This window comes from Aedes albopictus, chromosome 1 (genome assembly GCF_035046485.1).
Source record: "Aedes albopictus strain Foshan chromosome 1, AalbF5, whole genome shotgun sequence".
In the NCBI taxonomy this organism is placed as follows: domain Eukaryota; kingdom Metazoa; phylum Arthropoda; class Insecta; order Diptera; family Culicidae; genus Aedes; species Aedes albopictus.
Genome location: NC_085136.1, coordinates 223,526,779 through 223,553,025, shown reverse-complemented (window position 1 = coordinate 223,553,025; position 26,247 = coordinate 223,526,779). Strand labels below are relative to the sequence as shown.

The 26,247-nt window shown below is 39.4% G+C and overlaps 1 protein-coding gene across 4 annotated transcripts in view; it reads right to left on the bottom strand.

Annotated features, from left to right (window-relative positions):
• LOC109430375 (complexin) overlaps positions 1 to 18,812 on the bottom strand; it is a 596,174-nt gene extending 577,362 nt beyond the window's left edge. Inside the window, exon 1 of one of the 4 annotated variants that reach the window (XM_062846307.1) lies at positions 18,117 to 18,812. In XM_062846307.1, the coding sequence (XP_062702291.1) occupies positions 18,117 to 18,171 (55 nt within the window). In that variant the 5' untranslated portion in view covers positions 18,172 to 18,812. The remainder of the gene's footprint in view (positions 1 to 18,116) is intronic. The other 3 variants (XM_062846308.1, XM_062846309.1, XM_062846310.1) reach the window with 3 other exon arrangements.
• Between the last annotated feature and the right edge of the window lie 7,435 nt (positions 18,813 to 26,247).

Sequence of the window (26,247 nt, the reverse complement as noted above, 5' to 3'; positions counted from 1 at the left end):
GGATGTCGCCTCAGCATACGCGCAGAATCTCGAGGCCACCTTGCCAGACGAGGGCGAGCTCGATGAGGCACCTCTAGAGGACTGCGGGAGTACAGTGAAAGCAGCCATCAACGACGCAACCGAGAGCACCATCGGGTATGTGGAACGGAATCGACGGAACGAATGGTTCGACGAAGAGTGCAGAACGGTTTCGGGAGAGAAGAACGCACCGCGGGCGGTAATGCTGCAGCAAGGGACTCGACAGAACGTGGAACGTTACAAACAGAAGCGGAAACAGCAGACCCGCCTCTTTCGGGAGAAAAAGCGCCGCCTGGAAGAAGCAGAGTGTGAAGAAATGGAACTGCTGTGCCGTTCTCAAGAAACACGAAGGTTAGATCAGAAGCTCAACGCATCCCGCAACAGCTTCGTGCCGCGAGCCGAAATATGCAGGGTTAAAGACGGAGGCCTCTTGACGGACGGACGTGAGGTGATCGAAAGGTGGAAGCAGCACTACGATCAGCACCTGAACGGCGTGGAAAATGTAGGCACGGGAGCCCACGGCAACAGAGGAAACGACGACGCCACTGCAGCGGAGGACGGAAATGAACCAACTCCCACGCTGAGGGAAGTTAAGGATGTCATTCGCCAGCTCAAAACCAACAAAGCAGCTGGTAAGGATGGTATCGCAGCTGAACTCATCAAGATGGGCCCAGAAAAGTTGGACACCTGTCTGCATCGGCTGATAGTCAGGATCTGGGGAACCGAACTGCTACCGGAGGAGTGGAAGGAAGGGGTAATCTGCGTCATACACAAGAAAGGCGACCATTTGGAATGTCAGAACTTCAGGGTGATCACTATTTTGAATGCTGCCTAAAAAGTGCTATCCCCGATCATCTTCCGTTATCTTTCACCCAAAGTTAATGAGTTTTTGGGAAATTATCAAGCTGGCTTCGTCGACGACCGCTCGACAACGGACCTAATATTCACCTTGCGGCAAATCCTCCAAAAATGCCGCAATAACCAGGTCCCAACGCACCACCTGTTCAGCGATTTAAAGGCGGCGTACGACAGTATCGACCGCAAAGAGCTACGGAAAATCATGGATGGGAACGGATTCTCCGGGAAGCGCATCAGATTATTGATCAAAGCGACGATGGACGGTGTAAGAAACTGCGTAAGAGTTTCGGACGATCTATCTACTTCTATCTCTTCGAGAACTGTGACTAGGTGATGGACTCTCATGCCCCCTGTTCAACATCGCCCTGAAAGGTGTTATGCGACGAGCTGGGCTCAATAGCCGAGGCACGATTTTCATGAAATCCAGCCAATTTGTCTGTTTTTCGGATGACATGGATGTTATTGCTAGAATATTTGGAACGGTGGCAGATCTGTACACCCACTAAACGTGAAGCAACAAAGGTCGGACTCACGATGAGCGCATCGTTAACGAAGTATGTTCATGCTGGCAGACGGAACCACGAACGACAGAGCCTACACACCAAAAAATCGATTGAAGGTTTCAGCAAAATATTGCTGAATTTTGCCAAGCTGAAGGTTTCAGCAAAAATGTTGCTGAAATTCAGCAAAATTTGCTGACTTGTTCAGTAAACTCTGCTGATCATCAGTAACGTTTTGCTGAAATTCAGCAAACTTTCCTGAAAGTTCAGCAAAAAAATGCTGGACCCTTCAGCTCGGCAAAATTCAGCAAAATATTGCTGAAAGCGTTTGGTGTGTTTGCAGCAGTGTTACGATCATAGACGGGGACACTTTCGAGGTGGTTGAGTACTTCGTCTACCTCGGGTTCTTATTAACGACCGACAACAATGTTAGCCGCGAAATACAACGGCGTATCATCAGTGGAAGTCGGGCCTCCTATGGGCTCCACAAGAACCTGCGGTCGAAAAACATTCACCCTCGCACCATGTACAAAACGCTGATAAGACCGGTTGTTCTCTACGGGCACGAGACCTGGACTATGCTCGAGGAGGACATGCAAGCACTCGAAGTGTTCGAGCAGCGGGTGCTTAGGACCATTTTTAGCGGTGTGCAGGAGAATGGTGTGTGGTGGCGAAGAAAAAACCACGAGTTCGCTGAAACCTACGGTGGACCTAGCATCCAGACGACCGTAGACGCTATACTGTCGGTTACCAAGACAAGTGGGTCCGGTGTTAGGGAATGTCATGTACGACGAGGTGTCGAGGTAGATGATGCTCAATGATGTGGCAATCGTTGTCTTTGCTGACGAAATCCCGCTGGAGGTCTGCAGTGACTCGATCGATGAGTTGAAGTTGATTGCTGCCCATTCAATGCCGGTTGTGAAGGAGTGGGTGAGCTCCAGGAAATTGGAGTTGTCTGAGATGACTGTGGTGAGCAACCGGAAGTCGAAGTAGCAGTCGATGAATAGGGCGATTACACTATCACCTCGAAGCGCTCTGAAAAACATTTAGAAGTGATAAGCTCTACTTCCGTAACCAGGTCGATTACGCCTGCAAGAGAGCCTCCATAGCTATAGTGGCACTGTCCTGAGCAGTCGTACACAAAGTACGCAACACTATAGGAAAAGGGGGGAACCCAGCGTAGCGTTGCGATTCATACACATATCTTAGAGTTTTCAAACAATCAGCATAACATGGGGGGAGGGATAGGGTCTGAAAAGGCTTATTTTAGCGTTACGTAATCTGTGTACCATGCATGATATCCAAAAATCGCTGCGGTGTACGCTAATAAACGCAAGCTTCTGGCTAGTGTCGCCTTGTTTGTACGTCTTGTTCGGAACCAGATGCTTCCCCAAATGTTATAAGAACATAACTCCGGACAATCTTATCCAGTGAGTCATCTGTTATCGCTCATACCGTCTCGGAATTACAAAGCAGATAGCGCGTGGACTCGGAAACTTGAAAGGTCAGTTGAATTCAAGGTTGGTTCTAGGGCTCGAAAGTCGGCTACGCAGGTCATAGTGGTGCTCTGCAGCCAAACTCGTTCCTTCTATCGGAACGTTAGCCGCCAGGAAGTCCTTGATAAGTAGTTGTAGAGACAGCAGCCTACTAGGTTGGAACCAAGCCCATGGCATTGAAAGGGCTCCCCGGAAAAGTCCAAGGTAGTCGAACGCTCCATGTCACCTAGTTCTTCTGTGATGTAAGCAGATAGGGTCTTATTTACGGAAGTTCAAATTGTGGTGCATCAGTTCTTGATATTATCAGTGCATCGGGAATGCAGGTCTATTGTCAACCCTTTTATGCCTTCCGAGGACAAAGGAAGTGGAGAGGTCACATAAGAAGCTGGCAATGTGCCTGCAACTTACCTTGGTATCCTCCTTAAAAAGCGAGTCACAAAGAACCTAAGTTGTAATATCTGGTAACGAACCTCAAACAGCACTAACCCCTCTCTGCAACAAAACCTTCTGGTGGTTTTGGGAAGACGATGGGTTTGGCGGCAGTGGGAACGGCTTAGGGTTAGATCAGAAGAGTGATCCCTTCTCACTCGTTTGTGTCGCTGGAGGCCCGCATTTTTTTTTTTACTTTTTTACTCAAGTGTCCGTTGAACAAATTTCCATTCGTTGCGTAGTGAAGAAAAATAAATTCCTGATAATTATGTTAGGAGGGCTTAATCGGTCATTTTCAGCGTTTGGAATGCTCACTCATTCTCACAAAAATGGAATTCTCCCTCACGCCAGTTTTCAGCGAAAATTTGGTTTGCGAAAACTCTCTTACGAAGAGGTGAATGAAAAAACATTTTTACTCACTCCCAGAGCTCCGAGATTTTCGATTGCTTCGATTGTTCGATCATGTTGTCTTTTCTTGACTCCTATGACGACCTACCATCGGTTTTATGAAGCAGATTTATTCCATCTTCTGTGTAGTTAGCGTGTTGCGTTTGATTTTAGTCGTGGTTCCAATCCCGTGGCGACCACAATTTTGTTAATTTGCTTTGAAAATCTCTCGTGAGAGTTTGGTGAGTGAAAATTTGGCTGAATGAAAAAGAATTGTCCGCTGGTTGAAATGATTTTCAGTGATCATTTGTCGTTACTCTTCAGAAAAGTAGTGAGAGCGAAAAGTGCAAAAAAGTGAAAATAAACTCTCCCGCTAGCCAGAGAATAGCGTATTTCGTTTCACTGAAACGAAAATTACGAACCCTGGTCATTTTCTACTTAGAGTGTAGGGGAGCAGAGATCAAATTCCTAACGGAACCATTAAGAAGCGGGGTAAAACCACTAGACTAAGAACGGATTTTTTTTCTAGATAACCATTCAAGATCAGCTTTCGTGGTACTGCTTGCTGAATTCTAGAAAAAAAAATCATCGGTTTTTTTGTATCATGCATTTCATGGTTTAACTCAATTGCATTCAATTCTATGAGAACTTTGGGTTAGTATAACCAAGTGAATATGGTTTATTATATGATTTACTGAACAAGAATGACCAATGTTGTCCAATTCCACTAGTTTACAAAATAAAACGAAAGTCGTGAACTTCTTTCAATGACCAAATTTTTTAAGCATAATTTATCGCTGATTTCGAAATCGTGCTTCAAAAAAATTAAAGTAGAACAGTTTTTTAGTTGTAGCTCAATATCGAGTTTTACAACTTTTTAAAATATGAAATTTAATAAAATTTAAATATCTTGCGTTTTGTTCAACCAATTTTAAATATTTTTCCATAAACTAAAAGCTGAATATAATACCATTCGATCATCTGAATACAGGTTTTGCGTCAGATTGATGAAATTCAAGATATTGGCGAGTTTTGGGGACAATCTCCTCAAATTTTAGCAAAATTTCCAAAAATATATGAAGAAATGTTTTTTTTTCAATAAGAAAAAAAATAATTTAAAAACTCTTTCTAAACGTTTATTTGACATATCATATGTAGGCGAGTTACAGTAAAAAAATCAGCTTAATCGGAGCGTTGACTACGGAGAATGAGATGTGTGAAGTGAGCGACTTTGCTTAAAAATAGAACAAAAATCGATTTCAAATCATTAACCTTGTATGGAAAGTCGAAAAAATGTCCGCTCTACTGTAATTTTTTTCCTTCGCGTTTTCGAACTCAGGGCATGATTCTTCACCAAAAACAATCATCAGCTCACCGAGTTCAAAAATGCTGTAAACTATCGTTCTTAAACAAATTGCAAACAGATTGAAACCCTCTGTACCAGCCCAACTCTTGACGTTGCCGCACTCTAACAAGGAGAGCCCATCATCCGGCAAGAAGCGAAGAATGCGCTCTTCAGTTTGCTTTTATTCTCTATTAATATTGAATTATTGCTGGAAACAGCTTCGAACCACTCCTGGAAGAGGAGCGCAATGTAGGGCAGACATTCGTTTTTTTTTTGCTTCACACGTGATGCTCAGAAATTTTCCATCAGCCCGACGACGAGGGCGCGCACAAAGTGAAGGATGGCTGCGACTGGCAATCGATCATCGCGTAGTTCCACATAGTTGGGTACTCTGTCTGTCCATCACTAGCAGAAAATACGAAGGTATCCCAATCCCATATATTACATCATCGAGAGAGGATGCAGGGCAGTAGTGGAAAACACTTCCATGTGAGTCGGGCGTTCATTTTTCATATCCTTGAATGGGACCAGCTACGAGTGAAAACGACTCTCAAATGTATTGTGAAGATATGTGAACAATTACTGTTTATCTCGAGTGATGAGTACAAGGCATTTCAAATAGAAAAAATGAGACATAATAAAGGGTCCGTCAACCAACACTTGAAACCCAACATGTGAAACACGACTAAGGTTAATTTTGATTAGTTTTTATTAGTAACAGGCATCTTCAGTATATTTCGCGTTTATGACGGGCTTGGTGGTCTAGTGGCTACCGCTTCTGATTCGTATGCAGAAGGTCATGGGTTCAATCCCTGGCCCGTCCTTTTCATCCTACTTTGTATCTTTCTATCCACTTTCTCTCGCTCTTTCTTCTCTACATATACAACTCATGTATATTCATATGTTCATAGCCATCGCTAGAACCAGAAACGAATTGAAAAAAAAGTCGTTTCCATCTCTTCCAACTTCCACTCACAGCACAGTGTATATATAACGCCTATAAGTTATGCAACCAAAGCGTGCTGTGCCGCTTGACCTTATTCACCTTATTCACCACACAATCTATCACGAACACTATAAATAACCCTATCCATGGATCGCATCACCGACCCAACGGTGACTCCCAGATCTCCCATCCTTTCCGTCTAACAAATACCCCAGTCCGTGCGGGTTGTGGGGACGCAGAGTGCTCTCGGTCTCTAGTAGCAACAACCAATGAACTCTAACATTCCTTTCCCTTCCCAGCTGACTATAAGGACTTGGCCGGCGCCGTTATTGATCAAATATACATGAGCTGCTAAAATTGCACTTTGAGAATAAGCGGAATGTCCCAGCCCCTTATTCAGTTGGATCTCAGTGCAACTGGTACCAGTTCAGATCAATCACGGAGGAGCAACCATTGACATGTATAGTCAGAATTGATCGTTGATCGTTGATCGTAACAGGCATCTTCAGTATATTTCGCGTTTAGTATCATACAGAGGCGTATCTAGGGTAAAAACACTAGATTTCGCCACCCCAAAATTTTGCTCTAATTTTCGCCACTTCATACATAAAAACCCAAATTAATCCACCTAGAGGTGATAGTGCCTTTCTCGTCGTATATGTTCACACGATCTTTCCGTCGACGTAAGTCAAAGTGTTCCTGAATCCTGATATTGTTTTAAGAAAAGCAAGCATTTTATCAAAGCCATCATTGAATTGACTTAAAACTTATTGATGGCACATAGTCTGACGTTGTGTTCAGCGTATAAGCAGAGCTGAATAATATCAGATTTCTCAGTTGACTGCTTGAGTACCTTCACTAACATTGGGAGCTGATCAATATCAAGACGATATTAACAAGCTATGATATAACTTTTTACACTATCACAGATCACTTTGCGGTCTTTGATAAAGTTTTTTCTTCACATTCTAGGTTATATTTTATTGACCGTTGAAAACAAGAACGTAGTGAGTATAGTGAGACGTCTGTTTGTATGTATGTCGAGGTTTTGTTCTCTTACACATATTTATCACTTGCATTGATTTTATTTACTTCCGTAGTTACGGCGAAGCATCAATAATGTGGTATGAGCCTATTTTCTAGTTAACCGTTCCTCAGGTTATTAAAAAGCCGTGATTTGATGTGTCTCATGGTTCATTTGATTACTTTCTGGAACAGGTTCCGGAACACCACCGGGTCTCCCAAACATAGTCTGAGGCAATATCATTGCTAACGTACATTAGGTTACCTAAAAAACACGATTTGATTTATCTTATGCATGGGTACAGATCACTTTTACATTTGACCACTTCCAGTGGGACACCCAGAGCTAGTTTCGGGACACTACCGGTTGTCTAAAATATGGTCTGAGGCTATGTTCTTACGAATCGATCATCGTGTTATGAGAAAAGGGTCTCAAGTTGGCCTAGTAATTAAGGCTATGAATCGCCAATCCGGAAACGGTGGGTTTCATTCTCGTTTCGGTCGGGAACTTTTTCTCGACTTCCTGGGCATAGTGTATCTTTGTACTTGCCTCACAATATACAAATTCATGCAATGGTAGGCAAAGAAAACCCTTCAATTAATAACTGTGGAAGTACTCTAAAGAACACTAAGTAGAAGAGAGGCAGACCAAGTTCCAATGCGAACGTCAAGCCATAAAGAAGAAGAAGAAGTTATCAAAAAAGCTGCTATTTGGTGTACTGTCAAACCCCGCGAAATCATCACTCTTTAATACGACACTTTTTAATTTGTACCCCGCTCATTCGAAATTTGTTGAATTAAAAAATGATCAAATGTCACAGTGTAATATACTGCAAATACGAATGATACGATATTGTGATGTAACTCACACCCGCAGCGGCTCCTCGTGCAGCTGCTATTTCCGAAAGTTCTAATTTGGTGCTTTCCGACACCTGATCCGTTTGGTGATTAACCGCAGTGAATCTCGGAAAAATGAACAAGCTATAAATTCGTACCAACACAATATCTGTAAGATTTGTGTTCAAAAACAAATCATAAAATCTAAACGAAACTCAAATAATGTTAGTTTATCGAATTAAACGTTTATCCAGGTAATTTGACAGCAACCATTGTCGAATTAGCGTGGTTTTATGGTACGACACGCATTGGTTTGGTCCAATTTCACATTTACAACTTTCGGTTCACATTTTACCACTAACCGATTGTCCCTGATGTGGTCTTAGACTAGTTTCATGCAAATTAATAATCAGTTTTCCTAAAAAGTCGCAAATTGATGTAATGCATGTAGGGGTTTGGTTCACTTGTGCATTTCGCCAGTTCCGGCGAGGCACTCGAATGTGATTCCGGAACACTACTGGCCTGAGACTATTTTCTTGCTGACCGTTCTTCGCGTTATCGAAGAAGCCGTTATTTAATGTGCTGCGTGAATGCGTTTGGTTCTTTTCTACATTTGATCACTTCCGTCGAGGCACTTGGAACCGGTTTCGGCACGCTATTGGTTTTCCAAAGTATGGTCTAAGATTTTTTTTTCTTGTTAACCGTTCATCAGCTTAATTAAAAAGTCATTTAATGTGTCGAATTTATGGGTTTGGTTCTCCTTTACATTTGACCACTTCCGATGGGGCAACAGTAATCGGTTGCGGAACACTACCGGTTGTCCCCAATATGGCTGGAAACTTTTTTTTTCCAAATCAAGATGCCTAAAAATCCGCGATTTGATGTGTCGCTTGCATGGGTTTGGTTCCCTTTTACATTTGACCATTTCCGGCAGGACACCCGGAACCGGTTCCGGATCACAACCGATTCAGATATGTTCTGAAAATATTTTCCTGCTTACTGTTCATCAGGATATCAAAAAAGTCACTATTTGATGTGTCGCTTGCATGGGTTTAATCTAGGGTTTAATTAACTTTTATACTTTGCCACCTCCGGCGGAATATCTGGAACCGGTTCCGATATGGTCTGAGAATGCTTTCCTGCTTACTGTTCATCAGGTTATCAAAAAAGCTGCGGTTTGATATGTCGCATTCATGGTTTTAGTTCAATTTTATATTTGGACACTTCCTACGGGACACCCGGAACCGGTTCTGAGACACAACCGGTTCAGATATGGTCTGAGAATGTTATCCTGCTTACTGTTCATTAGGATATCAAAAAAGCCACTATTTGATATGTCGCATGCATGGGTTTGGTGAACTTTTATACTTGGCCACTTCCGGTGGGGCATTTGCAACCGGTTCGGAACACTACCGGTTCCGATATGGTCTGAGAATGTTTTCCTGCTTACTGTTCATCACGCTATCGAAAAAGCCGCGGTTTGATGTGTCGCATGCATGGGTTTTGTTCACTTTTATGTTTGGTCACTTCCGGCGGGACATCCGGAACCGGTTCCGGGACACTACCGGTTCAGATATGGTCTGAGACTATTTTTCTGCATACCATTCATCAAGTTATCGAAAATGCCGTAATTTGATGTGCCGCATGGATGGGTTTGTGGCGTTTTCGTATCTGGCCTCTTCCTGGGGTACCGGTCCGGAACACCTAAATGGCCATAACTCCGGAACGGCTGGACCGATCTGAACCATTTTCAATAGGAAACAATGGGACCAGATTCCGCGTCGAATGAACCGTCGGTCATTAAAATCGGTTGAGGTTTACTGCCAAAAAGTGATGTGAGTTTTTTTGTACACATACACACATACACACACACACACATACACACACACAGACATCACCTCAATTCGTCGAGCTGAGTCGATTGGTATATAAGACTTGACCTCTCCGGAGGCTCTATCAAATTTTCGTTTTTGGAGTGAACATATAGCCTTTCGGTACACCTTGGTGTACGAGAAAGGCAAAAAAATGGAATTTGTATGGAGGAGGCGACGACTAGAGCAGCGGCGAAGGCTAGTGCTTTTACCCTACAAGGATCGATTCTCTTAATCAATTTTCTCTTTGGATTATTCCGGGAAATGCGACCGATATACCGATGATTTCTCAGTGTATTTTGGACGATCAGAACTAGCACCTAAACCAACCAAAAAACAATCAAAAATGGTTTTCCGGTCAGAGGGAAAAACGATGAAGAGAAATCGATCATTGTAGATACGCCCGTATGATACTAAGCGCGAGATATGAGTGTTGATGATCTTCTATGTTTAGACGAAAATGACGCCTGATGCGTCAAATTACATGTGGGAAAGAGGAAGGAAGTGATGATTTCAATCGTTTGCACACGGCAGACCATATACCACTGCATTTGCGTAAATAAATAATGGGTTTTCTTTGAATGTTTTTTTTTTGTTAAATGATTGTATGGAAGAGGAATCACATTGGTGCGTAGATGCCAGGTGATAGATTGTGTGTTGATTACTCTGATATGATAGATTCACACTGTGCTGTGGAAGTTGGAAGGAAGGGAAACGGCTTTTTCAAGCTTGTACTGGTGTTCACTCTCGTGAGCTAAGGCTGCATCAATCTTACTCACTTGGTAGACACTGCACCGTGTTTCAGGCTGGAATCTTTGCTCTTATGTGAAAAGTGTTAGCAGCATTCCAGAAGCCCGTAATGGGCAAAACACCTTCTTTTACGGTAGTTACAAACTGTAGCTGGTAATCAAAGCTGGATCAATCAAATCTCGAAAGACCAAAGGTTCAGCTTTGCATAAAAATCAATCAATGCTTGCTTTATGCCACACTCAGTAATGTATCTCCCGTACAGTCAGAACAATGACAGCATTTCGCAGTTTATCATCATCCACCGACCGGTAGCGTACTTTGCGTTTATTTCCCGCTCCACCCCCACCAAACCCAATTTGATTCCGGAATAAATCATCGTTAATGATCGGACCTCGTTCATAAATAATTCATCACTAATGATCGCCATTTCTCGATTAATGGGAAATATTTTCCCTTCTGCCGGTCGGCTGGCTGCTTGCCTCCGTCCACGGCGATGGCTAGGCCTTCAGTTGTCTCCACCTACCATTACCTCCCGCATCATTTGGGCGCACAACAGGATAAATTGCTGATAATTTTTGCCAAAGAATGGCAAGAAAAGAATTTGCCGGCCGTTTCGCGGTGGCGTTGAGTAAGAAGGCGGGAAGCTCTGGAAGAATTTGCTGATTCAGAAATGCGGGAAGAATCTCAATTTTCCATTATTATATTGACCTCCGGTTCGCTGATGGATGGTGTATGCAGATTGCAGAAACTGAGCTACTAACTGCTGTGGTACCGTTGAACTGTAATTTGATTAATTTTATTTTGTATGGTGACGCTGATGACGACAAACTAACATGTTAAGAATGGATTAAGGTTTACTGGCTGTTTTTTTTTACTGAATCCCGAAATTTGCGTATAGCACTTTTATAACCGGTTTGAAATGTTGAAGCAGCTGTGATTACAAGCAATATTGCTGCCTAAAGAAGAAAAACGTTTTTTTGCCACCGATTTTGATGGCGATGATGAATTAGCTGATTGAGTGATTAATGACTAGTTTGGATCGATTAGAATTCACATTTTTCGCGAGTACAATCGAAGTGAATGACGTTCCTACCCACAAAGTGTAACAGTGACTAAACTCATGGGATTTGGCATTGTTGGTGACTGCTTTAACTGTACACCGGCAATCCTTAAGGGAGCCTTATTCAGCACGTCCTTTTTGGCGAAGAGAACTGCCTCTGGAGTCGACCTACTGGTAAATTTAAAGTAGTCTTCAAAACTATTAAACAACCAAAATAACATCATCAAGACCTCCGCTATACTAACTAGACTTCAAATTGTTGCTCAGGATTTCGGATTCTGATATATATATATATTCTTTGGGAACACCTGTTAGCCTAGAACTCGAAGCTGTTGATCGCCAATCCAAAGACGGCGGGTTCGATTCCCGTTCCAGTCGGGGACATTTTCTCGACTTCCTGGGCATAGTGTATCATTGTCCTTGCTTCACAATATACAAATTCATGCAATGGCAGACAAAGGAAGCCCTTCAATTAATAACTGTGGAAATGCTCAAAGAACATTAAGTTGAAGAGAGGCAGGCCTAGTTCCAGTGGGAACGTAGATCCATAAAGAAGAAGAAGAAGAAGAAGAAGCCAAAGCAGTGAAGGCACAGGTAGCTGTTGCCGGGACCCGTAGCGCAGTGGTCACACGTTCACTTCATAAGTGACTGGTCATGAGTTCGATCCCTGCCCGGCACTTGTAATTTTTCGTCAGCTGTTCTTCACCCCAAGAGTGGCTGACACTGACTTTCTTCAGAGCTAACAGTTCCTCCTTGAATTCTTCTCGGTATTCCCCTCAGTATTCTTCACGGAATACCGTCAAGTGTTCTTCTGTTCTGGGATTCTTCCAAAGATTCATTTACTGATTTCTACTGAGATTCTTTGAGGAATTTATTTAGCTACTCTCCCTTTAATTTCTACTGGAATTTCTTCAAAGATTCCTAGATGGTTTTGTCAGGGGATTCTTTCATTCATTTTCAAGGTTTAATTATAGATTTCCGTCTGTTTTTTTTTTTAGTAATTTCTTCCAAGAATTCCTCTCGGGAACAGAGATTCCGCTCGCAATTCCTTTAGGGAGTTCTTCTGGTATTTCTACACTGATCGAAAAATGGGAGTCCTCCTGGGATTTCTTCATGGATGCTGTGTGGTACTGAATCTGCATTGTTATTCGACTAGCCATTCAATGAACGCTGGCTGGTAGCACATGTTCTACTAAATGCACATCAAGCGATCTAGTAGGCGCGCAATCGGTCATCGCGTTATTACTTCGCGATTGCCAAAGTGTAAAAAAGTTACTTCATGGGGGCGCCCGATTGTCCACAATAATTCCAAGCTCCACAGATGCTTCCCGGGTATTCGTCATGGATATCTCCTGGTATTATTTCCGGGACTCATCAAGAGTTTTTCCTGGGCTTCCGTTTGGGAATTTATACCAGATCAATTCAAAATGGAGCATTTGTCATCGTAACAATTGGCTCCCGTGCTGTCATGGTGACTAGGCTGCGGCTTATTTTTCAAAAGTTGTTGAAACCTGGAATTCGTATGCTCTTCTGGATTCAAATGACATAAATAGAGAAACCTCTGAGTTTGAGCCAAAAATATTGAGATTTAGTGGTGGCGCAATCGCCTCAAATTGAATTTGTTTCACTTCAAGTGCCATAACTTTTTTAATTTTCAACCGATTTTCAATCTTTTTTATGAAGCCGTCACAAATTAAATTTCAAATAAACGCGCAGAACATTATTTTTTCCAAAGTCACGCAAAATATGAGTTTTTCAAGATCTAATTTATTTTTTCTTCATTTTACAAAAAAAAATAACTTTAGAGTCCGATAACTTTTCCACCGTTTGACCAATTTCAATTTTTTTAGCTTGCTTTTGTAGGTATTTCTGTTGCCTATCTTTGTCCTAAACAAACTATACGCCAAAGTAGTCATTTTTATGATACTTTACACCAAAAACTGCCAAAACTTGATTTATTCATGCAAAATAGGAATTTTCGACGATTGTTTACATTTTTTTACCCCAAACCAGATACTTAGCATCATATTTAAGGATATGGAACACATTGGAAAATTTTATTTTTCAATTTTTTTCCTCGCATTAAGAACATGAAAATATTTTTTTGATTCAGCACACTCCAAAAATTGATGTTTAGGGCTTCCTATGATTATTTTGAATATTTTTTTCACGTTAAGTGAAAAACTCAGCAGTAAGTATAAAAACAATTAAAATTTTGCAAAATTCCGATTTTTCTAATAAAATACGAGTTTTTGTACGGTTTTCTGGTAGCTATCCATTTTGAAAAGATTTTTTAAAGTTACAGTTTATTCACAGCATTCTTTGGCAACAAAAATATCTTCAAAAGCAAGCTTAAACATTTGAAATTGGTTGAACGGTTAAAAAGTTATAGGGCTCCAAAGTTAAATTTGTTTGTAAATAGAAGGAAAAATAAATTAAACCTAGAAAAACTCATATATTGCGTGACTTTGGAAGCATTTAATGTGCTAAAAAGTTATGGCACTTGAAGTGAAAACACCTTTATATTACTCGAAAATTCAACTTTGAGGCGATTGAGCTACCTCTTAATCTCAATATTTATGGCTCAAACTCAGAGGTTTCTCTTTTTGTGTCATTTGAATTCAGAAGAGCTTACTAATTCCAAGTTTCAACAACTTTTGAAAAATAAGCCGCATCCTAATGGTGATGGTTTCCAAACTTCAGCGCTCCTATACTGGTACGCGGAAATGACTTCACAATTCCACCTTATAAACAATTATTCTGGAAACCCCCTTTCTGCATTATAGTTTCACGAAAATCTTCAGTATCTATCATGAAAGGGACAATGGTGCTGGAATTCCTCTAATGCAGCAAAACTGCTTTTTAAAATTACTTGAAAATTCTCCATTATTGGTACCTATCACCGTCAAAATTTGTTCGGATTTCTTCATGATGTATCAAAAAATCATCCATATTTTTTTCAGTAAGACTGTTTTCGTAGGATTCCCCAGATTTCAGGATTTCTTCCAGGAATATCTCTTGTGACTTCTTCGAGAGTTTATCAAGATTTTTTTCAAAACATTCATCTTGAAACGGTTCTACGATCCAGGGATTTTCTTAGAAATTCTTTAGAAATTTTTTAAGGTGTCGTTGGTAAATTCTTTCAAGTTTTGCTACCTAAGCTCATGTTTGTATTCTTTTATTTGTTCCTTCAAATATTTCTGAATAGATTTCTCCACAAATATTGTCAGAATTTTCATCAGAAGTCTTTCTTTGAGATTTCTTCAAAAATTCTTTAGGAAATTTCTCGAAAAAATATTCTAAAATTTCTCCAGTGGTGTCGCCAGTAATTCTTTCAAACGTTTCTTCTTCTACGAAATATGCAATCCCAGGAGATTTTTTTTTACAAAGATTCGGAGATTCTTTCATAAATTTATCTACGGTTTGCCTTGAAAATCCGGATTGTTTTCCAGAAACTTTGAGATTGTTCAAATTTTACCAGAATTTCCTTCAGGTATTATTCCATTTATTCAGCCACTTTCTAGGGAATTCAATTAAAAATTCTTTTGGAAAACTGTAAACAAATTCATTAAGATTTCCTCCAGGGGTTCATTTAATAGTTTTTCCACGTATTTATGCAAGGTTTGCTTTGGATTTATTAAACTTTCAGGGATTCAAATCGTTTCCCGAAGATTCTCTGAATTTTATTTGCAGAAGTTATTCCGGAGTCTTTTCTTTTGCATTTTTCAATGATTTTTTTCAATAAATGTTTTAATGAATACCTGCAAAGGGGGTTCTTCATTTCTTTTAGGTATTTTTTATTCCTTCAAAACTTTTTTTTATTTCTTCCGTTGTTTTCTGAAAAAAAAAACCTCCAGGATTTTTTTCTGCACAATTTCCTTCAGAATTTTCTCCAAGCAGTAGCCCAGGAACTTTTGTGTACAAATCCTTTCAGAAAATGCATTGTAAATATTTCTGGGAATTCCTTGAGTGGTATCCGTCAGAAATTTATTGAGGGGAAAAGATTTCTTCAGGTTTCTCCAGGAATCCCTCTAGAAATTTCAGAAGCAATTTTATCTATGTTGTGGACTTCGTGGCCGAGCGGTTAGCGGCGTCAGTCGTTTAGGTGTCTCGTAAGCCTCGGAGTGTGGGTTCGATTCCCGCTCCAGTCGGGGAAAACTTTTCATCGGACGAAAAATTCTCCACTGGGCCACTGAGTGTTATATGTGTTGTCCGTTGTCAAATGTTAGTATTGTTCAGTCTGTAGAGGCCGCAAGGTCGAAGACGGTGTAATTGTCTTTTAAAGATTAAAGAAGGTATCTTGAGGAGTTTCTTCGGGTATTCTTATAGGCATACAAACATAAATAAACTGGAAAGATCACTCAGACATGACTCGAGTAAAACAATATTTGGAATTTTCAAGAATTTCTTGAGTTACCAAAAGTAGGTATTTCCAAAATTTTCTGCAATGATTCCATAAAGAATTCTTCAGTAGGTTTGGTGCAATTTCTGGAAGAACTTCTGAAAAATCCATGTATGAATATATCTCAACAATATGTGGCGATTCCTAAAGACATTTGAGGAAATATTTCTGATTGAACTAAAGAGAAACGAGTCTAGATAAGTGTATGGAAAGACCTCTAAAAAAACTATTGAGATTCCTAAAGGAATTTTTGTAGAATATTGCTTTTGCTTGACTTGATCCGTCTTCATGTAGAAAAGGTTATGTCTGTTTTATATGTAGAAAAGGTTACGAAAAAGTAGAAAAAATACTAGAATTTCTGAAATTACAATGAGCAGGGAAGAAATAGAAAACTATAGTGGAATATCAGTAGAAAATTCTCAAGAAATCTCTGTTTAAATTCCTGTAGGTATCTATTGAGGAATTTCTGCTGAAGCACTGAAAGTGATAATACAACAATTTCTGGAGAAATCCCTGCAGGATACCTGAAAATTTCTGTGGTACTTCCTCAAAATATACCTAAATAGATCTCTGAAGAAATTTCTGAAAAAAAATCTGAAAAAAAACCGCTGGTAGAATTTATGAAACGATCTTTGAAAGAGCTTGTTAAGGAATCCCTGGCAATGTTTTCAAAGAATTTTTAACGAAGAATTTCTACAGGAATTGCTAGTGGATTTTCCGAAGGAACCCATAGAAATCCTTCTAAAAGAATTCTTGGAGAAATTCATGAGATAATCTGAAGGAGCATAGGCGCCAACTTAGGGTGGGGGTCAAGCATGGTTTTGGAGGAGGAGGAAGTTCTATCGAAGGAATGGATGGAAAGTACCATGTGTCCCAGCTAAAAAAGGGCGACAAGTTGGATTGCGGGAATTACCGCTCGATCACACTGAGTGCTGCCTACAAGATTACTCTCTCAAATCTTATGCCGCCGTCTATCACTGATTGCAAGAGTGTTCGTGGGGCAATATCAGGCTGGATTAATGGGTGAACGCGCTACAACGGACCAGATGTTCGCCATCCGCCAGGTGTTGCAGAAATGCCGCGAATACAACGTGCCCACACACCATTTTTCATCGATTTCAGCAAAAAGTGGAATAAATATTTGTAACGGCTTTCCCGAGCAGAAAAGAATAGCAACAAAATAACATATCTGGGTATTAATTTTAAATAACATGATACCTCGATATGCCCTTCATTAGGTGGACATAAGAGGCAAAATAACAAAAATGAATACCATAATTTTGTATAAATAACACGTGAAAAATAACAAGTCTTGTTATTTCAATAATGAACGCATACCATAAATTTCAAGTGCTCTATTTGTAATCCAGAAGGTATGAAATAACAAAGTAATAACATTTCTTGCTATTGAATTGAACACTTTTCGATAGCGTCATGATATAATAACAAATCTTGTTCTTCAGTTATTTTCCCAGCCTTATCAACAATACCACATCAATACCTAACTTTGCTCAAATACTTCCAATTATTATTGTGGTGTTCTCATAATATTGCGTAGAATAATATAGCAATACCAACTTGAGGTATTAGAGCACAGGGTGCTCTTTGCACGGTATTTGTAAGGTATGCCCTTCTGCTCGGGTTATTCGGCAAACTTTTACATACAATTATGGGGTAAAAGTCCTCCACAGTTCTGAGCTGAAATAATATCAAGTAAGTGAAACTTTTTGCAAGTGAGTGTTGCCATGCCTGCCTTCGGGCATTATCAAGTTAAGAAAAAGCCATTAGACTCATTCCACACACTTCTACACAGCGGTTTTTGAACTTCATAGAACGATATTTCCGAGCTCTTTTTGCGATGGTGTCCCATTACGCTGTATTTTTTCATTTCTTTCAAAATACAAAGATCCAAATCCCAATTAGAAAGCATAAAATTAATCTTCTATTCAAATCTGATCGTTTGATATGCTGGTTAGCATGTATTCAACAACATAACAGTTTTTGGAAGCAAAAGTTTGATTCTCGCGCAACGTAACGCGTGGAATGTGTCATTAGTTTCTTAGATACTTTCGACGTCTCGACTCAGACTTGAGTCTTCTTCATGACCGCATGTTAAGTAATATTCCGGACGATTCACTTCCGGTTATCTGAAAATGAATATATTTTACAAAAAACAACATTATCAATCACTCACCTTTGACAGCGTTCAGCTGACTGCCGACCATCTGCTTAGCAATGAAAGCCGCCATCTTGTCTTGGTCGCTGCTTTTGTTGTTGTTGTTTCAGACGCACAACTAAAACCTTAACACTGTGTTTCAAAAGAAACTAATAGTTTTCACACAATACACCACAGGTCGTCGCTCACTGATCACTGACTGCGCTTCAGCGATTCTATTTCACAACACAATCGGTTCGTCACGGTCGCAAATATTGAATGAAGAACGTTGAATCACGTTTTTTTCTTACACGGGGAAACGAGATAGAGAAGCACAAACGAAAATTGAGATAGAGTGCGCGCGCGAAAGAGAGAGATAGTGCGACAGAGGGTGACGACACACACACGTGTAGCAAGGGCGGGAAAAAGTTCCTAAAATTTATGAACACAGCAGTTTCTGTATTTCCTGTTCACTGTAAGGAGAAGATGGGAAAATATGATAAGTTAGAAAAGGTCGCTTTTAATGGAGAATGGTGTTTTTAATCGAAAGAACGAAACAAAATTGAAAAGAAACGTAGTGCAAATGACACAAGAAATTAGTTTTGGCCAGTATTTGGGATTCTTAAGTTTTTAGGTTTGGAGCCCGATTAGTATTTTTCGCGAGGTCTGTTGTTATTTTTATTGCAGAGCCGAAGAAACTGTTCTCAAGTTCCTAATAATAAAACTGCTCATTTGCTTTCTCCATTTGATGGGTTGAAGTGGGAGAGTCTGAAAGTAGAAAGAGAAAAAAAAAACAATTACATACATGACACATGGATGCTTTGAACTGAAACAATATGTGTTTCATTTTATTCAAATGTCAGTATTCTTTGAGTGATGCATTTCCTGCATGTGGAGAAAATTTTGAGAAAAGAACATCAGATTTACCATACATACAGGGTAAAGTGATGTTTAACGCATGGGAAAGGCAGTTTTTTTTTTCGGACACAGTGCTAAAGCCACAATATTTTAGCTTTAGCATCGAGTTGCAGGCATGTATATATTGTGCGATTTAAGACGTGCTTCGCTAATCGATCACTTTAACAGTGCAGAACAGTAAATCATCGATTTGTCTAGTTCTGGCAACTATGTGTCACGTATCGCAAAGTTGCTGTTTCAGCCAAACGAAGAGTAACGACCATTTCAGTTGCAGCTGTTGCTGCTGCTGCTGCTGCAGTCTTGTAACAAAGTTCGAAATTTGTGGTACCTACATTCCACACTTTTCATTGCCCATATCTGCTCTCCTTTCGCCATCAACGTTGTTGGGGATCGGTTTCCGTTCGCCGGGTCTGCCAGAAAGCGATCCAAAGTTCTTGACTCGCACCCGACAGCGTCGAAAAACTACAAATTATTTCAATGTTTGCTTCTCCTGCCTTGCCATGCATGTATGACCTATTTATACGTTGGATCCGTCGACTTCCTCGTGGAGGCTGGATGGTTACGTAACAAATTTTCGAGAAAATTCCACCTCTTTTCCCCGCCACCGCCTGCCAAGGCCGGGTCAGACAAAACACACAAATGTGCAATCATAAATTATTTTAATCTGTGAGGGCTGCTGGTTTCCAAGCTAAACAACCACCAGGCCGAACTCCCTGGTGCCATAAATACATGCATGTTTCAGGATGTGTAGAAAATACTGCACATTCAGCGGCGCCCAAACCTGGTAACGAGCAAAACTAAGTCATAATTCAGAGGTTTCGCTCGATTCAGGAGCTGTGCAGAACAATTGCGGAACAATTTATGCGGCAACCAACCGACATGAATTGTACGATGGGAACTCGTCGCTTGCTTACAACTACTCTACGTCCTTCCGTCACGGTCGTGGTCACACACGTCTATGATGCCGGCCGACGTCGACTGTCCTGTGTTTGGATGCTGCTGCGCTGTAAAGTTTAATTGAATTTTAAATTTATCCAACCACACACATGCAACCGCAGCGCATACCGTTACGATGCAGCGTCAGTCAGTCAGTCGGACAGGCGTTGGTGGACAGGCTGGTCGATGGACGTTATTGGCGAGCCCCCGGGACGACGATGGAATTGATAGGCTTAAATGGGATTTAGGGAAGTATTTCCGATTATCTTGATTAGCTAATTTGTGTATGCTTGAATGTATTATTTAAAAAAGTGCTGAATATTCCACGCTAATGCTTTTACGGGCCAATCGATGGTTACAGAAAGCTCCAGTGTTGCGTATGTATTTGAAGTTGATGGTACAGCTTCGATATTGTTATAACTTTTCATAAATCACACTAAAACTCAAAAGTACCATTTAGTAACCAGTTTAGAAGATTAAAAAAATGTTACTCGCAAAATGAGCAGTCTTTTGAAAATACATATAAAAAATCCTATGTAGAGTCTTGTTTTGGGCAGGTAATTAACGGACTCTTAAACAAATTTATCGATATGAATCTTCATTTGGTAAATTCTCCAAGCATTTGATTTGTTTCTTAGTGAATTCACTAGCCATTAATTCGAAATCTTAGAAAGGATTATTTAAGACAACTTTACTCAGTTTTCTGCAGAAATTACTCCATGATTTTTTTCAGAAATCCTTGAGTTGTTACTTAGGAAATTATTTGAGAGATTACTCCAGAAATTTATCGAAGTATTCATTCAGAACGTTATCCATGCATATTTTTCAGAATTTCTCCATGAATTCCTGTGGAAAATTCCTCCAGGTATGACGCTTGTTTAAAACAATAAAACGCCTGGTTGATTTTCAAACTGAGAATTTACTTATTCCAAAGTTATATTTCTTCGTCCTTACCTACCCGGGTAGAGCTTAATGGCAAAAGAATGGCAAATTTTACCATTAAAACAGAATGTTTGAATGGCAAAATGTGTTATTTGTTTGTTTGAAATAAGAGTTAAAATAACAAAAATAATAACAAAATTTTGGTAGCAGAAAAACTTAAAAATAACTTATTTTGCCATTGTAATAACAAAGTAATGGTAAAGCATGCGGATAAAATTGAAGAACAAAATAAGTTATTATTGAGATATTGATAACAAAATAAGACCCAAATTAACTGTTATCGGTGAATAACAAAATATGACATTCTTGAGTTATTGATAACAGAATAAGAACAAATTTAGCTGTTTATGTGGCGATCAAAATAATGATAGGTTTAGTTGTTCAAATTCAATTTTAAAATAATGGTAGATTCAGTTATTATTTGAAAGTAGCAGAAGAAAGGTAAAATGAGCAATTTCTTTTTTTTTCTTCAATAAAATTTAAGTTCATCAATCAATGTAAAACAGTTTTATTTTGTGGAAATTAAAAACTCAAAACGAAACGAACTTAAAAATCAAATTTACTTTGATGAACGTAGCCACCGTTGCCCCACGATCTACTCTGGCTTCTCCTATTTAGGAACGTTTGCGCAGCGTACACAACAAACGTTTTCAGCAATATTTTGCTAAATTTTGCCGAGCTGAAGGGTCCAGCAAAATTTTTTGCTGAACTTTCAGCAAAGTTTGCTGAATTTCAGCAAAACGTTACTGGCGATCAGCAGAGTTTACTGATTAAATCAGCAAATTTTGCTGAATTTCAGCAACTTTTTTGCTGAAACCTTCAGCTCGGCAAAATTCAGCAAAATTTTGCTGAAACCCTTAAACCATTTTTTTGTTTGTAGGGTTGTTAGGGTAGATAGATATGACGTTTTACAAATTATACTCTTTCATTGTTTGAGTTCTACATTAACATAAATTGATGTCCATTGCGAATCAAACATACAGCTGAGAATTCAGATTTGTTTACTTTTGCGAGATACGTCGAATTGAAAAGTTATGCTTGAAATATACAAGATAATAGTTAATGGTATATTAAGAGTAAAATATGTTATGGGGCCTAATGTTTATAAATAATTTCTCACAATATCAAAATAATGGCAAATTTAGCTAGGAATGTATATTATGTTATTGTTTTGATATTTTATACAATTCATTATGAAAGGTGCTAAATTGCAAGTTTTACCATGATAGTAATTTTTGTTATTGATGTGTTTTTTAGCATTATTCATGAATAACATATCAATGACAAGATTTGCTATGACTGTATATTTTTCTATTGAAATGCCATTTTAAGTTTTTCATAATAACAGAAGAATGGCAAAACGAGATATGATGGCAAAACCAGTTATTATTTTGTCCTTTGTTTGCCATTATCCTCTACCCGGGTAGAGTTTATCGATAAAAACAACCAAATACTATCATTCCATAAAACGCTAGAAACTTCATTTGTTTCTACAAAATTGGGACCACAAACATGGCCCGGAAGCACTCGCACATCTTTAAAATTCTTACCCAAACTTTGCCACAACGAGGAAGGTGTAGCAGTTCCATCACCACAACTTCCAGGTGCTGTGGCAGTAATGGATAACGCGCAGATACTCAAGAGAGCATCCCCCAAACGTTAATCGATTTCGCCTTTCTGTCTTTTTTATTCGTTCTACTTTCCATACGATTGCTGAGTGTCTAAAAATAGATTTCTGAGCTGCCGCAGGAGTTGCCGTCACCAACATAATCACATTGCGGCTTGTTATGTATGTATGTATGTAGGTAGCCACCATCCTAGCTTGAGTCTTGCTCTGCATGCAGTTCCACTTAACAGCAAAGATCAATTTCATTACCACACTGACTTCAACACACCGCTGTATGAAGGGCCAAAAGGGGGTGTGGCGGACCCGTAAGTAGAGACACTTACGCGAAATCCGCGGGATTAAGAGAATCTCCTTCCAACAGTATGATCCAACAGGGTGAATAATGAAATTTACATTACTTGTCAAGCTTTCTACGGGATGGTTTGTCACAAGAAGGGCGCGTCATATCCATTGCAACTGTTGGGATAGAAGAACCTATAGATAGTAGAGTAAACATAGATCCGCTAAGATGAATCCGTTGTATCCAAACGAACTGTCAAAATCTGTATCCAAACGAGCATGACGTCACGATTTGGACAACATCAATGGAACGCATGACGTCATATTCAATCGTCGCACTTTTGAAAATTACTACTTACACGCTTGAAACATTTTAGTCAGCGGTGTCCGCGGATCTATGTTTACTCTACTATCTATAGAAGAACCCATCTACAAGGATGTTATAGTTACTTCTCACCACACTCCGGCTGGCAATCCACTCCGTCGTACAGCTACAACTTCAATGATGCCCTGATGCTCCCTCCCGACCCCAGATAGTCATATAGTTACAGTTATATAGTTATACAGTAATAAAATTATATAGTTATATATTGATTTAGTTATATAGTAATATATTCATCTAGTAATATAGTTATGTAGTATAATTCAATATGATGAAATAAAATGGTACAATGTTATGCAATCAATAAAAATAATAATGAAATATATTGTATTGGAATGTAGATAATTTCAATGGGTATTGCACATTTACTGACCATTCTTTTCATGACCTAGATGACAGGGTGAAGCATTATAATAATAAAATGTTATCAAGGTAGATGATATATAAATAAAAAAGAATATAATATAGTAGAATATAGTATAACGCATTAAAAGGCACTATGATACGCATAATGAAATAAAATATAGTGTAGTAGAACGTAAAGGTAGGTGATTATAAGAAATATTATTTGCCGACGAGTAGTATTACTGCGTTTGACCTTCAAGTAATGTAGTAGTAGTAGTCGCCCATAGGAATGCAAAATAAAATAGATATGGAATGACAGCCAACAGATCTATCTACAGGGCTATCATAGTGTTTTCTCCCCTTCCTCTGGCTGGCAATTCCTCCATCGTCCAAATGTTTCTTCAGTGAGCCTTGTTGTCCTCTCCCAACTCCATGTAGTAATCTAGTTAATCATTTAATTTAATATGACGAAATACAATTCAAAATAGTCGAATGACATTTTATTATATATTATATTTTAACTGCTCTACGAATTTAGATAGCCCTAGGATGGTGAATCTTGCTCTGCATGCAGTTCCACTTACGCGAATTCCGCTGGATTTATAAATTATTCTTTCGAACAGTATGATCCAACAAGGTGAATAATGAAATTGAATTAATTATCAAGCCTGCTACGGGATGGGTTGTTACCAGAAGGGCGCATTAAATCCATTGCAACTGTTGGGATAGAAGAACCCATCTACAAGGATGTTACAGTTACTTCATTTAATACTTTTTGCGTGGTATTGTAAATTTGACTTATTTTCCTCTATATGGGTAAAAATTCCAACCCGGTATAACTTAATTCACCGTGAGAAAATATTATATATTATAACGTCGTAATAAGTATCAATATATTGTTGATAAACATTAAAAAAATCATTCAATTCGGTTCACTGGTTTCCGAGATATGACAGTACAAAAATTAGTTGTTTAAAAAATAGTGTTTTATCCGAACGGTTCTAACTTCGCGAAAAATTAATCAATCGAGCCCAAATTTGCACATAATGCACATATAATAGGTTTTTTTTTATCTGTATTAACGAGATTTTTAGCCCTAGGCTAGTTCATCTCGGGACCCACGCTTTACTTCCCTTCCGAAGGAAGAACTCACATTTTGCGAGTTTGTCGGGAGTGGGATTCGATCCCAGGTCCTCGGCGTGAATATAATAGGTTGACAAACAGTCAAAATTTGAGATTTTTTGATGCACTCTATGAAAAGTTACAGCATGTTGAATTTTTTTGTGGGAGAAAAAAAGTTGCCTATCCCAAACATTTTGGCCATCTCCTGTATATGGTACTTTACTCAATTACGAGACTTACATCACCTGGCCGTACTGTTGATGTTCTTGAAGGATCACATGGAACCGCGGAAATGCAACCTGATGGCGGCTAGAAACGCAAGAAACTGGAGCAAATGATACAAGTGAACAGAAAGAGGTAGCTGAAATCCCGGAACCGGCAGATATCGATCCTTTTACACGGCCACAAGGCGGCCGAGCCCTCAAAAAGAAGTTCTTTGCATCAATATCGAGGCAAAACAGTTAAAGCTTTCAGAACAACAAATTTGTAAAGGAGCTACTGGCGTTGATGAAGATGATGTTTCTTGATATTCAATTCAGAAATTTTTCCTTCTTTAAAACATAAGCTATTTTTTCTAGTTTCATTGTTAAACTAGTTTTTGGCAAAAATTGTTGGAAAAGGTAAAAACAACGGCTAACTTTCAATTCGTCCTGATGACCATTCGGCCTAATGACCTTCGGCCTAATGGCCTTCGGCCTAAGGACCCAGCATCTCTTCGGTCATCTGTTATGCACACTGAATATCAGGCAAATTGTTTGAATCTGAAACCTCTCCCTTCGTCATAGTTTTCTTAAATGGATTGCATTTGCTTCATACGTTTCCGCAAACCATTATTGTTCATGAAACAGAACATAGTTACAGATAACCCCAAGGATTACCCTTTTCTAACTGATTAAGTTTCATCAACTTTTAATAAGTTATCCACAGTGAGCATTTTTTGGGCGATCTCCTCATTGATTCGAATTGGCGTTTGGGCCAATTGAATGTAGCCGTAAAAGAACAAAATATTAAAAAAAATCCTCTGATTAAAATTGCATTTTGACCGAAAATGATATGGAGATCAGGTACACTATTTTTTTAAATTTTTCGGGTAAATGTCACATTCGGGTAACTGTCGCATTCGGGTAAATGTCGCATTCGGGTATTTGTCGCATTCGGGTACTTGTCGCATTCGGGTAAATGACGTTCGGGTAAATGTCTTTCGGGTAAATGGTTTTCAAGTAAATGTTATAGAACCATTTGAAACTAAGTGAGTCCCCTGATAGGGTGTGAATTCTTCGAGCGTGTAAGCGAAAGTAGTGAGGGTAGCTGGAATAATACGAGTCCTTTGAGAAAGTAAACGATGCAGTGAATTACTGCAAGACAGTAAGTCTCTCGAGAGGGTAGCTGGAATAAAGCGAGTCCTGGAAAATATAAGAGGCAAAGCGCTGGTTTACCTTTTCCGCTTTGGCTTCTTGTTGCTCAAATTATGTGCACTGCAAATTAGATAGTACTAGCAAATGTGGAAAATAGTTATTTTTACATGTTTCAACTCTACCAGACATTCTCGGGCTTCACCTACATGAAAGTTTGATAGTTATCGATATTTTAAAAACGTGTGGCGGGACAGCCATTTGATA